Below are 13,961 nucleotides of genomic sequence, written 5' to 3'. Positions count from 1 at the left end.
TTAGTAAACATTCCAAGAGATTATTTACCATGAAGTATACAATAAAAATCCAAGGCTCCCCCCTTCCCCCCTACCCTTCCCTCCCTACCCGCCGGCGCCAAGTACCCCAACGCGGACAAACATTACACCAAGCCTGACATTCCTTCTCCCTAAGACCTTTTTGTCCTCAAGTGCATCTTGCTGCTTCCTTTGAGTGTCCTAGATGAGAATTTAAGTGACCCATTCAAAAGCAAGTTCACGGAATTCACGAGCGCATGTTTATTTGTTGCTGTTGTTGTTGTTTTTTACGTTTTTATCCTTTTTCCCGCGTCGGTCGACACAGCTGAGTCGGCGCCATTTTGTGCCGGCCTCAGCGCGCGGGAAAGTGACTCAAGAGCAGCAGCTTCTCAGCGTGACGTAAGAATAACCGACGTATAACTTCGTGCTGCTGAGCAAAGCAGGTGTATGATTCTGACTTTGGGGTTTCGTATTATTTAAGGGTGAGTTCTCAATAGGGATAGGAATTTCTTCACAAGGATGGAGGAGAGTTTACTTATACAATGAGAAAAACTTTTAGGATTTCGTTTTCTTTCCGTGATATAATTATTAATTATTTTTATATTGGAAATAGTGGATAATATGGTACATAGGTTTGTCATTTTGTAAAGAGGAAATCATTATACAGTACATGAAAGCTATCCATTCCGTATCTCTGTAATTTGATATGATTGTGATAAATTAAGTTAGTTATTCCTGATTTTCTGTTTGTTCCTTTGAACGCTATTTCCTTTTACTCACTGTAAATAAACTTACTTCGAATAAAGGCTTCTAATTATCGAATTGAAAACCCTTCGATGGCCCAATTCTTTTTTTCTTGGCTCATGAGTTATATAAACAGACACAAGTTTTAAAAAAGTAAATTTCAACGTATGTCCACTAAAGAGCCGTGAAAATAATAACATCTCTTAACAGCGTAAATACGTTAATTGTAAATCTTGAGTTAATACAACGTTAATACAACGCCATTTCGCGCGAAAATTTGATTTAAAAAAATCTATACACCACCTTTTTAAAGTGTGATTAATCATACCTGGGCATTATCACATGATCAGGCTGTAGGAGTGAACGTATGCAAGTTGAATGCAATTGAATTAATTTGATCTAAAAACATGCGACGAGTGGAGGCAATACACTGCAATATTTACCCAAGTGTGGAGTCGCTGCGTCGGGGTAATTAAGAAACGTTCGAGGACCAAAGCACGGGCGTAGTAGGTGTGGGCGTGTGAGTGGCACGGGCGTGAGGGTGAGACTGAGAAAATCATCGGTGAGTCTCTCTTCTCCTTCCTCCTCCTCCTCCCCCTCCTCCTCCTTTCCCCCTTCCCTAATCCCTCCCCAACTCCCTCCCTCTCTCTCTCAACCTCATTCGAACCCTCCCACCCCCCTTACCCCCACCCTCTTAACCCAACCCCCCTCCCACCGGACCCTACCCTCACCCCACCCTCCTAACTGGATTACATCAGTCACAGTCTTCTGAACAGTGCTCTCGCTCACAGTTGCTTCGGGCTGGACAGAGTCGCCATCACCTCCCCGCAACAGTCACTATCTATCACGTTCTCTGTGCAGATTGATAATCTTAACATCGCTGCATCTTTTATATCAGCATATCCTTCACAGACACCATCGTAAACAGGCTGCAAGTTGCCAATATGTTTTCATTATTATTCACTACTAATTAAGAAACATAGTATTCACTACTAACTGGGTTAGGTTAGCTATACCCTTTGGCAGTAGCAACAGTAACTACTGGCATATCAGGCGATTTAATTAATTACTCTACTGATCCAAAAGCAAATATATTACGACTGATAATAAATGCACCAGTTGTTTAAATGTGGCTAGCAATATCTAGGCAATAGATTTAAATCCAAGCACTCTAATGTACAAATCAGATCTGAATTCATTCTATTTCCAAGGCGAAGCTCATCACAATCCCAAAGATATTATTGCTCATTGCCATAAAAATCTTATTCGATACCTGCTTGGTATCTAGGTCACCAATTTCTATCCCATCACTGCTCACTAACAGTTGACAAAACACCACATGAAAACCACACCTTCCCCCAAGCCTTTGAACTCCCGAATTAAAACAGGAAAGCAACAGTTATCTAAACACCACATGAACCCCGACATCTGACCCCCTAAACTCTCGAATTAAAACAGGAAAACAAACAATTATCTAAACACCACATATAACCCGGCATCTGACCACTTGAACTCCCGAATTAAAACAGGAAAGCAACCATTATCTAAACACCACATGAAACCCGACATTTACACTTAAACTCCCGAATTAAAACAGGAAAGCAACCATTATCTAAACACCACATGAAACCCAACATCTGAGAACTTGAACTCCCGAATTAAAACAGGAGAGCAACCGTTATCTAAACACCACATGAACCCCGCCATCTGACCACTTAAACCTCCCGACTCCCAACAGGAAATTCCAAGTGTCAACACAACCTTCCCCATCGCGCTTACCTCATGGCGTGGGCAGGACTTGGATCTTGGACGTGCCCTCGTCGCCGTGTGGAACGTGAAGGCTCTTGACCCAATGGTGATGACGTCCCCATCTTTGAGTCTCCTTGCTCCACCTTCGGCAAGGACTTTCCCATCTACTTCCACCTCGCAGCCTGTCAGACACCTGTTAGGACGAGAAGACAGTTATTCATTTTGATTTTTTAAAAATGTTTTCTTGTGGAAGTCGGAATGTACTTTGGACGAGAAGACAGTTATTTATTTTGATTTTTTTTTTGTAAATGGTTTGTTGTGGGAATCGGAATGTACTTTGTTGGTGGTTCATGTGTTGGGGTCTGGCATTGTTGTGGGTTAATTTCAAGATGGTTGATGGCATTTTATATGAGTAGAGTTGTTATAAAGTAATTGAAGTTGTTAATTTCTTTAAAGGAATGTCCTATCTAGGGTTCTACGTGTCAAATATTTTATTATTACTATTTTCTTAATTACCATTAATATCTGTATCCTTCTCGACACTTGCGTAAGACTATGAATTCGATTTAATCAAAGGCCGTATATTTTATGCGTAATATAAAATATCACAAACCGTTCTCTTTAACTGACCAAACTAGATAATCCTCTTCTTGAAAAAGTAAATATATATATATATATATATATATATATATATATATATAAAACCTTTCATTGCTTATGGTGACTTTATATCATTCAACTAGGCATTGAATATCGACTCAATCGCCTATCTTTCCCCGTCATTAAAAAATCATCTTGGCAATACATATTCACGAAGAAACCCATTCCTCATGTTTACGACCACATGACGTCATAATCATAAATGATTCTTGAAACTACAGCAAGGTTTAGTCGTAGTAGTAAATATCACCCAAGTAAGACATCCAAGAAAAACAAAATAAAAACAAAGAATAAACATACAACAGCATTAATATATCAACTCAATTCCAAAAAAAAAATCACAACTTTTACACATCATCCTTTACCTCAGAGTAACAGCACCGCGGGCGTGTGCCAGCGTGCAGTGCGACGGTGCGACCCCGGGCCCACTGAGGTGTAAGTCTGCATTCTCTCCACTTCCCACAACAGAAGCTCCACTCTGTTTACGAAGGAAGCAGGTAGGTAAACAAAGAGTCACATTATGCTGAGAAAAAGACTAAATCCTTTTGTTTATATATGTTTATAAAAAGGTAATCATTCTTGGTGATGTACAAGTTCATTTCAGAATTTATCGGATATTTCGTCTTTAAGTTGATGTAAGAATGGGATGTTTTGTGCATCAGGTAAGGAAGTTATTATAGATCTATTCTACATAGCACTTATAATTGTCTTCCTCATACGTGAGAGAATAGGAATGAAACAACACACCCGATAAAAAAAGGTAAATCACAGCAACGGATTACACATCACAACGACTCGATCCAACGCCACGGATGTTCACCTGTATATGATATATGATTATGCTGGAGGCGTTGTGGTCGTCCAGCGTGTTGAGCAAATAAGGGAGCTCCGTCTCCACGATGACGTCACGAGGCCCACACGAGCTCTGCCCCGCGTCGACGCTGACGAGGGAGGACGTCGAGCGGTTCATCTTCCCGGAGGAACCTCGTCCGACGGGAGCGCTCTTCCGTCGCACCCTCTTGTGGTCGCTCGTCGTCTGCTCGACTTGGAGGCGGTCGATCCAGTCGCGGGTGAGGTCCGAGGTCGATGCGTTTGAGATCAAATCAAGCAATGCAGTGCCACTTGCACCAAGTGACTGCATGACAGAAGGCTGCCGAAAGAGGTGACGGTGAGGTGTTGATGCCATTTCGGATCATGCATTTCATGATGATTTCCTTACTGGTCTTTCACGAAACAGCATATAAAATGAGGAGAATAACTTCATGATTACCTGAATATTAATTACAGATCTTTAATTCCTCTCTTAGCTAAAAAAAAACAAGCATCGAAATTATCTAAACATACGAACGATCTGAATAAACACGATACAAAAAAACAAAAACAAAAAAAAAAAACATGTAATATCCCTCATCCCGACTTACATTAGCATCACATAAGAGCCTCCGAAGGGCAGCCACTTCTTTCTTCAAACTCCTAATAGTGGCAGTGCCTGAGTCTAGATTCACCACGGGCATGTTGACGATGCAACGCGCACGTGTGGCATAGCGTAAGGTTGCGACGGTCTCGGCAAAGCTGGTACTGGACGGAGACATAGCTACGAGAGAGAGAGAGAGAGTTTTCCCCAAGTCTTAATCAAGTATAATATTTCTCGGGGAAAAAAAAAACATAATGCTAACAAGCAACATAAATCTGGTGGACCTGTTTTATGCCATAAATTAATAGCACCCCTAGAAGAAGAAGAAGAAGAAGAAGAAGAAGAAGAAGAAGAAGAAAAAGAAGAAAGAAGAAAAAGAAGGAAGAAGAAAAAGAAAGAAGAAAAGGAAGAGGAAGAGGAAGAAGAAGAAGAGGAAGAAGAAGAGGGGGAAGAAGAAGAGGGGGAAGAAGAAGAGGAGGAAGAAGAAGAAGAGGAAGAAGAAGAAGAAGAAGAAGAAGAAGAAGAAGAAGAAGAAGAAGAAGAAGAAGAAGAAGAAGAAGAAGAAGAAAGAAGAAGAAAAGAAAAAGAAGGAAGAAGAAGAAAAGAAGAAGAAGAAAAGAAGAAGAAGAGGAAGAAGAAGAAGAAGAAGAAGAAGAAGAAGAAGAAAAGAAGAAGTAGGAAGAAGAAGAAGTAGGAAGAAAAAAATAATAATAAGAAGAAGAAGGAAAAAGAAGAAGAAAAGAAGAAGAAGAAGAAAAGAAAAATGAAGAAGGAACAAAAAGAAGAAAAAACAACAACATTCATATAATCTCAACCACATCATCATTTCAAAAAACGTAAACAAAAAGAGAGAAGAAAATCCACTTACTCGCAATCATCAAAGTTTTGGCATTGCCTCCGAGCGTGTCTTTTAAGAGCCAGGTGAGCACCGAATCCCTATAGGGAATGAAGGGCAGCTTCGAAGCCTTCCTCTGCCCTTCAGGAGGATACCCGTCGGGGATGGTGGTGTGGGATTGTGCGTAGGTGGGGCGGGAGGTGGCACTGTAGAGGGAGAGGTTGGAGCCCAGGGGGGATATCGCCACTGTAGATCCTAAGGCAGCACCGCGCTCAGCTGTTGGGGGAGGGGGAGGGGGTGAGGGAGAGGGAGAGGGGAAAGGGTGCGTGAGTAGTGGTTTCCTGCTATGAGGGTTTTTGTGTCGTTTATGAGTGTGATAGATGTGTATGGGGGGTGGGGTGGGGGTGTTTTTGTTTTATTTAGATCTGGTAGGTGGGATGGTGTGAGATCCATGTTTTTGTTTGTGATGTTTTGTAGCATTTATGAGTGTTATTAGTAATTAAAGACTTCTTTTTGGTTTGTTTCCTATTAAGTAACTTTTATTCCAGATGTGATTATGCTGATAGTAACTTTTAATCCATGATTATGCTGACTCGTTAATTAGGGGCAGTGAAATTCTTTGAAAGCCAGAGAATAGTATGATTAATATTATACATATGAATAAAGATTGGTAACTGTAACATATAAACTATTTTTTATACCACAGACTATTTTTAAAAAGAATAATTTGTATTTATCATGCACTTTAGCTACTAAATTTAATAATTTCACATTCATAAACAAAATTTTGGAATAGTTAATTAAAGACAGAATTCTATATCTGTTTTCATTGTAAAGTATAAAAAAGGCTTCATAACGACATAACATACAAGACATAATATAAAACATAATCTTATTTAAATCTATCAAGAATATGTTTATAATAACTACCTTTAATTAAGATCATTAAAAGGTTAAAATTCTACCCAACTTTACAAACAGAACTACACTGTACATACTACCTTACATCAGTAACAAATCCTCATTCAAGATAGACCAGTAATAAAAAAGGGAAGCAATCAAAACACGAAGAGAAACAATAATACACAGTACAGACAATACCCACATAAAAGACGTATGTATGCATGCAGATTTTACGGTGTTAGACCTACCACAGCAAATACAGCCTCGAGCCTTGTGGACGACTAGACAAGGGTAATAGGAAAGTAAATACGACTACAATGAATGCCTTTCGTAGCTATGCCTAATGGCGATTATAATATATATGCCTTTGGCCTCCCAGAGCTACTTCAAACGTTTTTTTCGAATTCAAGGCTAATATTTTTTTTTCAAATTTGTTGGTTCCGTTTCATGATACTTAAGACACTCACTACTGAAACTAAATGAGGCTACACAAAAAAGTGGTTACACAAATCGAAGAGATAAGATATATATATATACTGCAGCTGTAAAGGTAAAATAAGCATGCTTGAACTTATACATATGTTATATAATCTAAACAATATACTGGATATTATTACAGTCAAATGTGTTTTACAGACAAGAGCATTAGACTTAACATTGTTAAATACAAAAGAAATACTTTGCAGTCAGTGTGATGTTTACACCATATGCAATCCATGATCAGGAAAAAAACACATCCAATCAAAGTCCTTTATAATATCAACGGATTGCAAATCACGATCAGAAGTTTTACACACACACACACACACACACACACACACACACACACACACACACACACACACACACACACACACACACATACACACACACATATATCCTTCTCGCTCTCCAACAAAACCACGTTGCAAGCAAAATGGACTCGCACTCTCTCATGCCTACGAGTAGGACCTCGAACTTTACCTAATGCAGAGATGACATTGCCAAGGGTCACGAGAGATCGGTTGATGCTTGCTCCCTCTGTTAGCCTTGTCTTGTCCACCTCCTCGCTTGCTCGTTCACTATCGAGAAGAGAATGGTAAGTGTGTATAGTTTTTGTTGTTTTTTGTTCATAAGCAGGTGAAATATAATACGTCTGTCCATGGGTATTATTTAATATCAAGAAGGATAATCAGTTCCACTTTTAGATCTGTTCATGAATGTAAAAGGTAATAGTTTTATTAAGTATTGTATAAAAATCAAACCTGATAAATAACACTTATCATTAGTATATAACATTAACATTAATATATAACATTAACATTAATATATAGCATTAACATTAATACATAACATTTAACATACATATAACAACTTCATTAATATATAACATTTCTCATCAAAATAGAACACCACAATTTCACATTCACTAACAACACAACAGCCTCTCCCATACCTCCCAGCCAAGTCAACCAAGGTCAACGTTGAACGCGTGTGGGCCGCGGGCTGGGTCACATCTAAGGTCAGCAAGGCATGGGACCTCGACGAATGGGCGTGAGAAGCCGTGGGAGCCACACTTCGACTCGCACGCCCACGCTCCAGCAACGACCAAGCATCACTCGTGTCTGCGATGGGGTGGCGCGTCACACCTGTGGAGGAGGGCGGGGTGAATAATAATGACATGCGCTTGACAAGACAGCGTGATCGATCATGTGATGGATTCATGATGGGCGAATTGTAAACAAAACGACTGAGTGGAAGGCAGGAAGATATGAATATGCCTCAGAAGTACACACGAATATGCCTAAAAATCACACACGAATATGCCTAAAAGGTACACACGAATATGCCTTAAAGTATACGCGAATATGCCTAGAAGCACATGCGAATATGACTAAAAAGCACACGCGAATATCCCTAAAATGCATACACGAATATGCCTAAAAATCACACACGAATATGCCTAAAAATCACACACGAATATGCCTAAAAAGCACACACGAATATGCCTAAAAACACACACACAAGAATATGCCTAAAACACACACACACAAGAATATGCCTAAAACACACACACACAAGAATATGCCTAAGAAGCACACACGAAAGGTCTATTTGTGTGCTTTCCTGCGTCTCCCTTCGTCGTTTTGCTTTCCAACGCTGATACTGAACACGAATCAGACATACATTGAATTAATAAACGTTTTGTAAACAATGGCCTCTGATTCACACAAATACGCAGACCTATAAATAACTCATTCATCAAGGGAAGAAGAGGAAATGTTGTAAGAATCTCTCCATGCAAAGGATCTCACCATTAACATATAAAAAAAAAATCACCATCAACATAAAAATTCACCATAAATATAAACAAAACTCACAATAAACATCAAAAACTCATCTTTAATATATATAAAAAATCACCACCAACATTAAAAATCACCATCACTATAAATATAAAAAACTCACTGTCAACATAAAAAACTCACCATCAAAATAAAAAACTCCCCGTCAACATAAAGAAAACTCACCACAACATAAAAAAAACTCACCATCAAAATAAAAAAACTCCCCGTCAACATAAAAAAAACTCACCACAACATAAAAAAAACTCACCATCAAAATAAAAAAAACTCATCTTCAATATAAAATAAAACTCACCATCAACATTTAAAAAATCCTCATCAACATAACGAATTCACCATCAACATAAAAAAATCTCACCACCAACACAAAAAATCACCATCAACACAAATAAAAAAAAACTCCCCATCAATATAAAAAAACTCACCATCAACATAAAAAAAACTCACCATCAACATAAAAAAAACTCACCATCAACATAAAAAAAACTCACCATCATCATAAAAAAACTCACCATCACCATAAAAAATCACCATCAACATCAAAAACTCACCATCACCAAAAAAAATCACCATCAACATCAAAAACTCACCATCACCATAAATAAGAATAACAACAACTCACCATCAACATAAATAAGAATAACAACAACTCACCATCAACATAAATAAGAATAACAACAACTCACCATCAACATAAATAAGAATAACAACAACTCACCATCAACATAAATAAGAATAACAACAACTCACCATCAACATAAATAAGAATAACAACAACTCACCATCAACATAAATAAGAATAACAACAACTCACCATCCACATAGGGTCCTGTGTGAGGATGCTCCCTTACCCGCAGGTGCCGTCCTTGATCATTGCCCGTGAGCAGGTCTCGCACCCTCTCATTGTAGATCTCAACCAAGCTGTTTCAAAAAAAGAGTTATTATAGATCATCTGGATTATCTTAGTCATTAAATCATTACCTGGAAAATGAGTCGTTATTTGGTTATTGTGTTGTTTTCTGTTTATTGCAGATAAAGGTCTATATTTTGCTTTTTTAATCTGTTGTATATCGTATGTTTTTTTAATAAAAAAAAAATAGTTATTATAAATAATCTGGATTATCATAGTCATTAAATTATTATCTCTATCTTTTGCTTTTTAAATCTATTGTATATCTCTTTTTTTTTCTAAGTATTCCTGCATACAGGTCCATCTCTTGCTTTTTTAATCCATTGTATATCGTATGTTTTTTTTTATAAGTATTCCTGCATAAAGGTCCATCTTTTACTTTTTAATCTATTGTAAATCACGTATTTTTTTTGTTTATCTTTTTTAATGTATTCCCGTATGACAGATGAAACTTGATAATTAATATCCACCAGACTGCGAGACCAATGTCAATACCAATTAAATCAGGAACCATTATTATTTTAACGTGGTCATAATGAGATGTCCAATTTCATCCAATTTCAAGAAACCTCTATTTAATCTCAACTTGGATCGACCTTCTAAATTAAAACTAACTTTCCCTTCTATTGAAATGGCGGACCGAAGTAGCCACTGGGACGAGAGATGAAAGTAAGTGTTTCCATAAACCTAAAGAAATTCAGATGAAATAAAGAAATAAAAAAGAAGAAAAAAATAATTTAACGTCCGCCCCCGGAGAAAGAAATATTATGAATAATGATGTTCTTTTCAAACATATAAACAAAGAAACAAACTTCCAGTCGTTCAAGTTCATTTTTTTCCACTCCAAACAAACAAACAAAAAACAAAAACCATTCAACCAGGAACCGACGCCCCCCAAAAAAACAACAACAACAACAACTAACGAATAAGAAAAAAAAATAAGACAAATCCTTCCATCCCACAAAACAAACAAAGAATCAAAGCACCACACAAACGTCAAACCAAGTCCCCAAAATTCCTCCATCCTACTTCCTCGTTTCCTTTACCTGAGAGTGAGCGAGAAGTCCTGGGCGCAAAGGTCCTCGGGGGCGTACCTCTCTTGAAGCCGTGTGAGGAGTCCTTGGCATATCCTTGGTGCCAAGCCGGGGGATTCCTGGGAAATGTATATATTCATTTAGTGGCACTTGATATTTATTTGGGTATAAGGAGGGCATCGGGGCATCGGGTATGGATGCTGCGTTGAAGGCGTTATGTTAACTTACTATCTATCTATGCTTCGATGGAGAGAAATATCGAACGTTTCTAAAAATCAAAGGATATGAACATTAAGATAAGAAAAGGTATCTGGAAAAATACATACAGTAATTCAAACGCAAAGAAGGAATATGAAGTAAAATATGTCACAATTTATCAATTAAAAAAGGATCTGAAATGTATATATATACACACAACAATCAATGATAAACACGAAAAGACACACATGCAACACGTAAATATACACAGCTGATTTATTATCATTATTATTATTTTTTTTTTTATCTTTCTAGATTTCTCTCTCTCAATTGTGTCCTCCCTCTTCCTCTCTTCCCCTTTCTCTCCTTCATACTTGCTTCCCTCCCTCGCTCCCTTTCTCTCCTTCTTACTTGCCCCCCCCCCCTCTCTCTCTCTCTCTTTCTCTCTCTCTCATCCACTCACTCACTCACTCACTCACACACCCACACACACACTCCCTCTCCCTCTTAAAAAAACGAAACACAAACCATATAAATCAACACATCACACCTCGACAAACTTCCCTCACACCCTCTCTCCCTCCTTACCTTATGCCCTAAGACAGTATACGTCTTTCCAGAGCCCGACTGTCCGTAGGCAAGTATGCACGCGTTGTAGCCACTCACAGCCGCTGCCTCCATGTCCTGTCCTAATTCGCGGTAGATCTGAAAGCGTGAAATGATTTCAGTTTTAGTTGCGTGAGATTAAGACGTGTGTTATGTTGTTATGGTTGTGTATGGAATTGTGGTTTATATAGATTAAGATATGGTATGTTATATATTAATTGTATACCTAATATCCATGTATGACATAAAGACATGTATTACATAGATATAACTGTATATCATTTTAATTAACGAACTTGGGATAAATACATGTATTACATCAAAATAACTGTAGATTTCATAATTATTTCTTAAATTTCTAGACCAATCATAATGCAAGTATTATAAGCTTCCTGTATTGGAATTCGCCACGTTTCTCACAAGAAAGAAATACAGAAAAAAAAAGTTCTTTAAACACGCGAATTTTTATGTGACGAATGCCTTACCATTCAAACTTATATCGCCATGAGCTTGAGAGACCCCCCCACCCCCAAAAAAATCACAAAGACATCGTCCACTACAGAATATCCTACAGAGGTTGAACACGAAGAAGAAGAAAAAGAAGAAAAAAAAAGAGGTGTCATTTATCACAATTTCTTTCCGCGTAAATGGCGGTGCGTTTTCCGAGTAGCGTATCGGTCGGAGTCGCGTGACCTGCTCCCTCTCCCTATCTGCCCTCGAGAAGCAAAACGTCACGCAAACGAGGCATTTAGAAAAAAAAACAAAAAACAAAGTGACCTGTGCCGCCAATTTGTCGCAAATTAGAAAAAAAATAGAGAGAGAGATATAGCAGACCTCGCACGGCTAATAGCATCCATGATAATTGCAAATTCTTGTATCCTTTTTTTGTAGAAGCACGTAGGTGAAGTAAGAGTATGCCCCTTATGAAATTCAATTTGACCCCCAGTTGGATAAACTCTACGGACACATATTGCCCGAGTTAAGTTACAGGCGGCCCGATCGGAACTGAATAAGAATACAAAGAGAGGGAACTTATTTCTGATACAGCAATGGCATGAATTAGAACCAAATTTGTATGTGAACTTTCATTGCTATTTTTGTCTTTAAATTTTCGTCATTCCTTTTAATCCTTCCATTTTAAGATTTTTATTTTTCATTTTCTCTCTCTCTCTTCTGCCCATCATCTTGAACCGTTCAGCCAAACCATATTTCCTCCTCTCCGTTCTCCCACAAAGCCACCTTCCCCCCCACCCCCCACCCCACACACACCCTACCGTAACCCCAAAACCCACCTCCTCCCCCTTCCTCACTACCCCAAAACCCACCTCCTCCCCCCTCCTCAATACCCCAAAACCCACCTCCTCCCCCCCACACCCTACCATAACCCCAAAACCCACCTCCTCCCCCTCCTCACTACCCCAAACCCCACCTCCTCCCCTCCCCCCCATTACCCATCATCCACCCCTTATACTCTCCCCGGAAGGAAGTACCGCAGCAGGAGCGCTCCGGTTGACCCCCTGACACTAATGGGCCCCGTTGACCGTCCCGACGCAAATCAGCTGGGAGCACGCCATTCCGAGATCCGATCAGAGCCACAACCGACCGACCCGGCGCGCGGCGATACGGGCGGGTCTTGCGAGATCGGCGTCGCGGCGGTGCGTGTTTGATTTGTGATTTTTTTCTTTTTTCTTTTCGGGAGTGAGTGAGAGAGACCGTGCGTATGCTTGTGAACGCACGTGTAAATTCGTGTGTGTGTGTGTGTATATACGTTTATGTTCATGAGGGGACACGTGGATACAGGTGTATAATTCTCCTACACAAAAAAAAAATATGCACGGACACGGACACGGACACACACACACACACACACACACACACACACACACACACACACACACACACACATACACACACGCACATACACACACACGCTGGAGAAAAAAAATCAAAACCAATCTTGCCCCAAAAGCACAATCATTCGCAAGAACAATATTCCGAAAAGCTTCAATAGCCCCTGCAAGCACAACAGCTCAGCCTCTGAACAACGCACCGCTTCCGGGAAAAGAGGCCTAAGTTAAGAAAGGGAAAAAAAATGGAAGGTAAAGAAAAAAGAAGAAAAAAAAACGCTTATAAAGCAGAAACATATGTCGAAAAAACTAATCACATAAAGCACTGAGGGAGATATTTACAAGCAGGGAATTTTCGACTCGTTTCGTTGGACAGGTGGAGGTGACGTTCCCTTTCCCCCTCCCTCCATCTCTCTCTCTCTCTCTCTCTCTCTCTCTCTCTCTCTCTCTCTCTCTCTCTCTCTCTCTCTCTCTCTCTCTCTCTCTCTCTCTCTCTCTCTCTCTCTAGCTCTCTCTCTCCCTCCCTACCCCTCTCCTTCCCTCCATCTCTCTCTCCCTCTCTCTCTCTCCAACTCTCCCTCCCCCTTTGCCCCATTAACCCCCTCTCCTTTCTTCCCTTTCTCCTCCTCCCTTCCTTCTTCCCCCTTTTTTTCCATCCTCCTCCCTCTCTCTCCACACCCTTCCTCCCGCTCCCCTCCCTTCTTCTTACCTCTCTCTCC

At 39.5% G+C, this 13,961-nt stretch overlaps 1 protein-coding gene across 1 annotated transcript in view; it reads right to left on the bottom strand.

The window, feature by feature from the left end:
- Window positions 1-2,349: 2,349 nt before the first annotated feature.
- Window positions 2,350-13,961, bottom strand: part of LOC122246704 (kinesin-like protein KIF16B) — a 16,270-nt gene continuing 4,658 nt past the window's right edge. Inside the window, exons 4-13 of the mRNA XM_086553643.1 lie at window positions 11,378-11,494; window positions 10,604-10,710; window positions 9,462-9,568; window positions 7,738-7,930; window positions 7,245-7,363; window positions 5,433-5,675; window positions 4,572-4,744; window positions 3,971-4,300; window positions 3,516-3,628; window positions 2,350-2,683 (exon numbers count right to left, since the gene is read on the bottom strand). Of these exons, the coding sequence (XP_086409769.1) occupies window positions 2,350-2,683; window positions 3,516-3,628; window positions 3,971-4,300; window positions 4,572-4,744; window positions 5,433-5,675; window positions 7,245-7,363; window positions 7,738-7,930; window positions 9,462-9,568; window positions 10,604-10,710; window positions 11,378-11,494 (1,836 nt within the window). The remainder of the gene's footprint in view (window positions 2,684-3,515; window positions 3,629-3,970; window positions 4,301-4,571; window positions 4,745-5,432; window positions 5,676-7,244; window positions 7,364-7,737; window positions 7,931-9,461; window positions 9,569-10,603; window positions 10,711-11,377; window positions 11,495-13,961) is intronic.

The sequence above is a fragment of the Penaeus japonicus genome, unplaced genomic scaffold (assembly GCF_977035675.1).
Source record: "Penaeus japonicus unplaced genomic scaffold, GWHDUDI00000001_assembly GWHDUDI00000028, whole genome shotgun sequence".
NCBI lineage: Eukaryota > Metazoa > Arthropoda > Malacostraca > Decapoda > Penaeidae > Penaeus > Penaeus japonicus.
The sequence above is the reverse complement of the archived record's forward strand: the minus strand, read 5'-3'. Positions and strand labels throughout refer to the sequence as shown.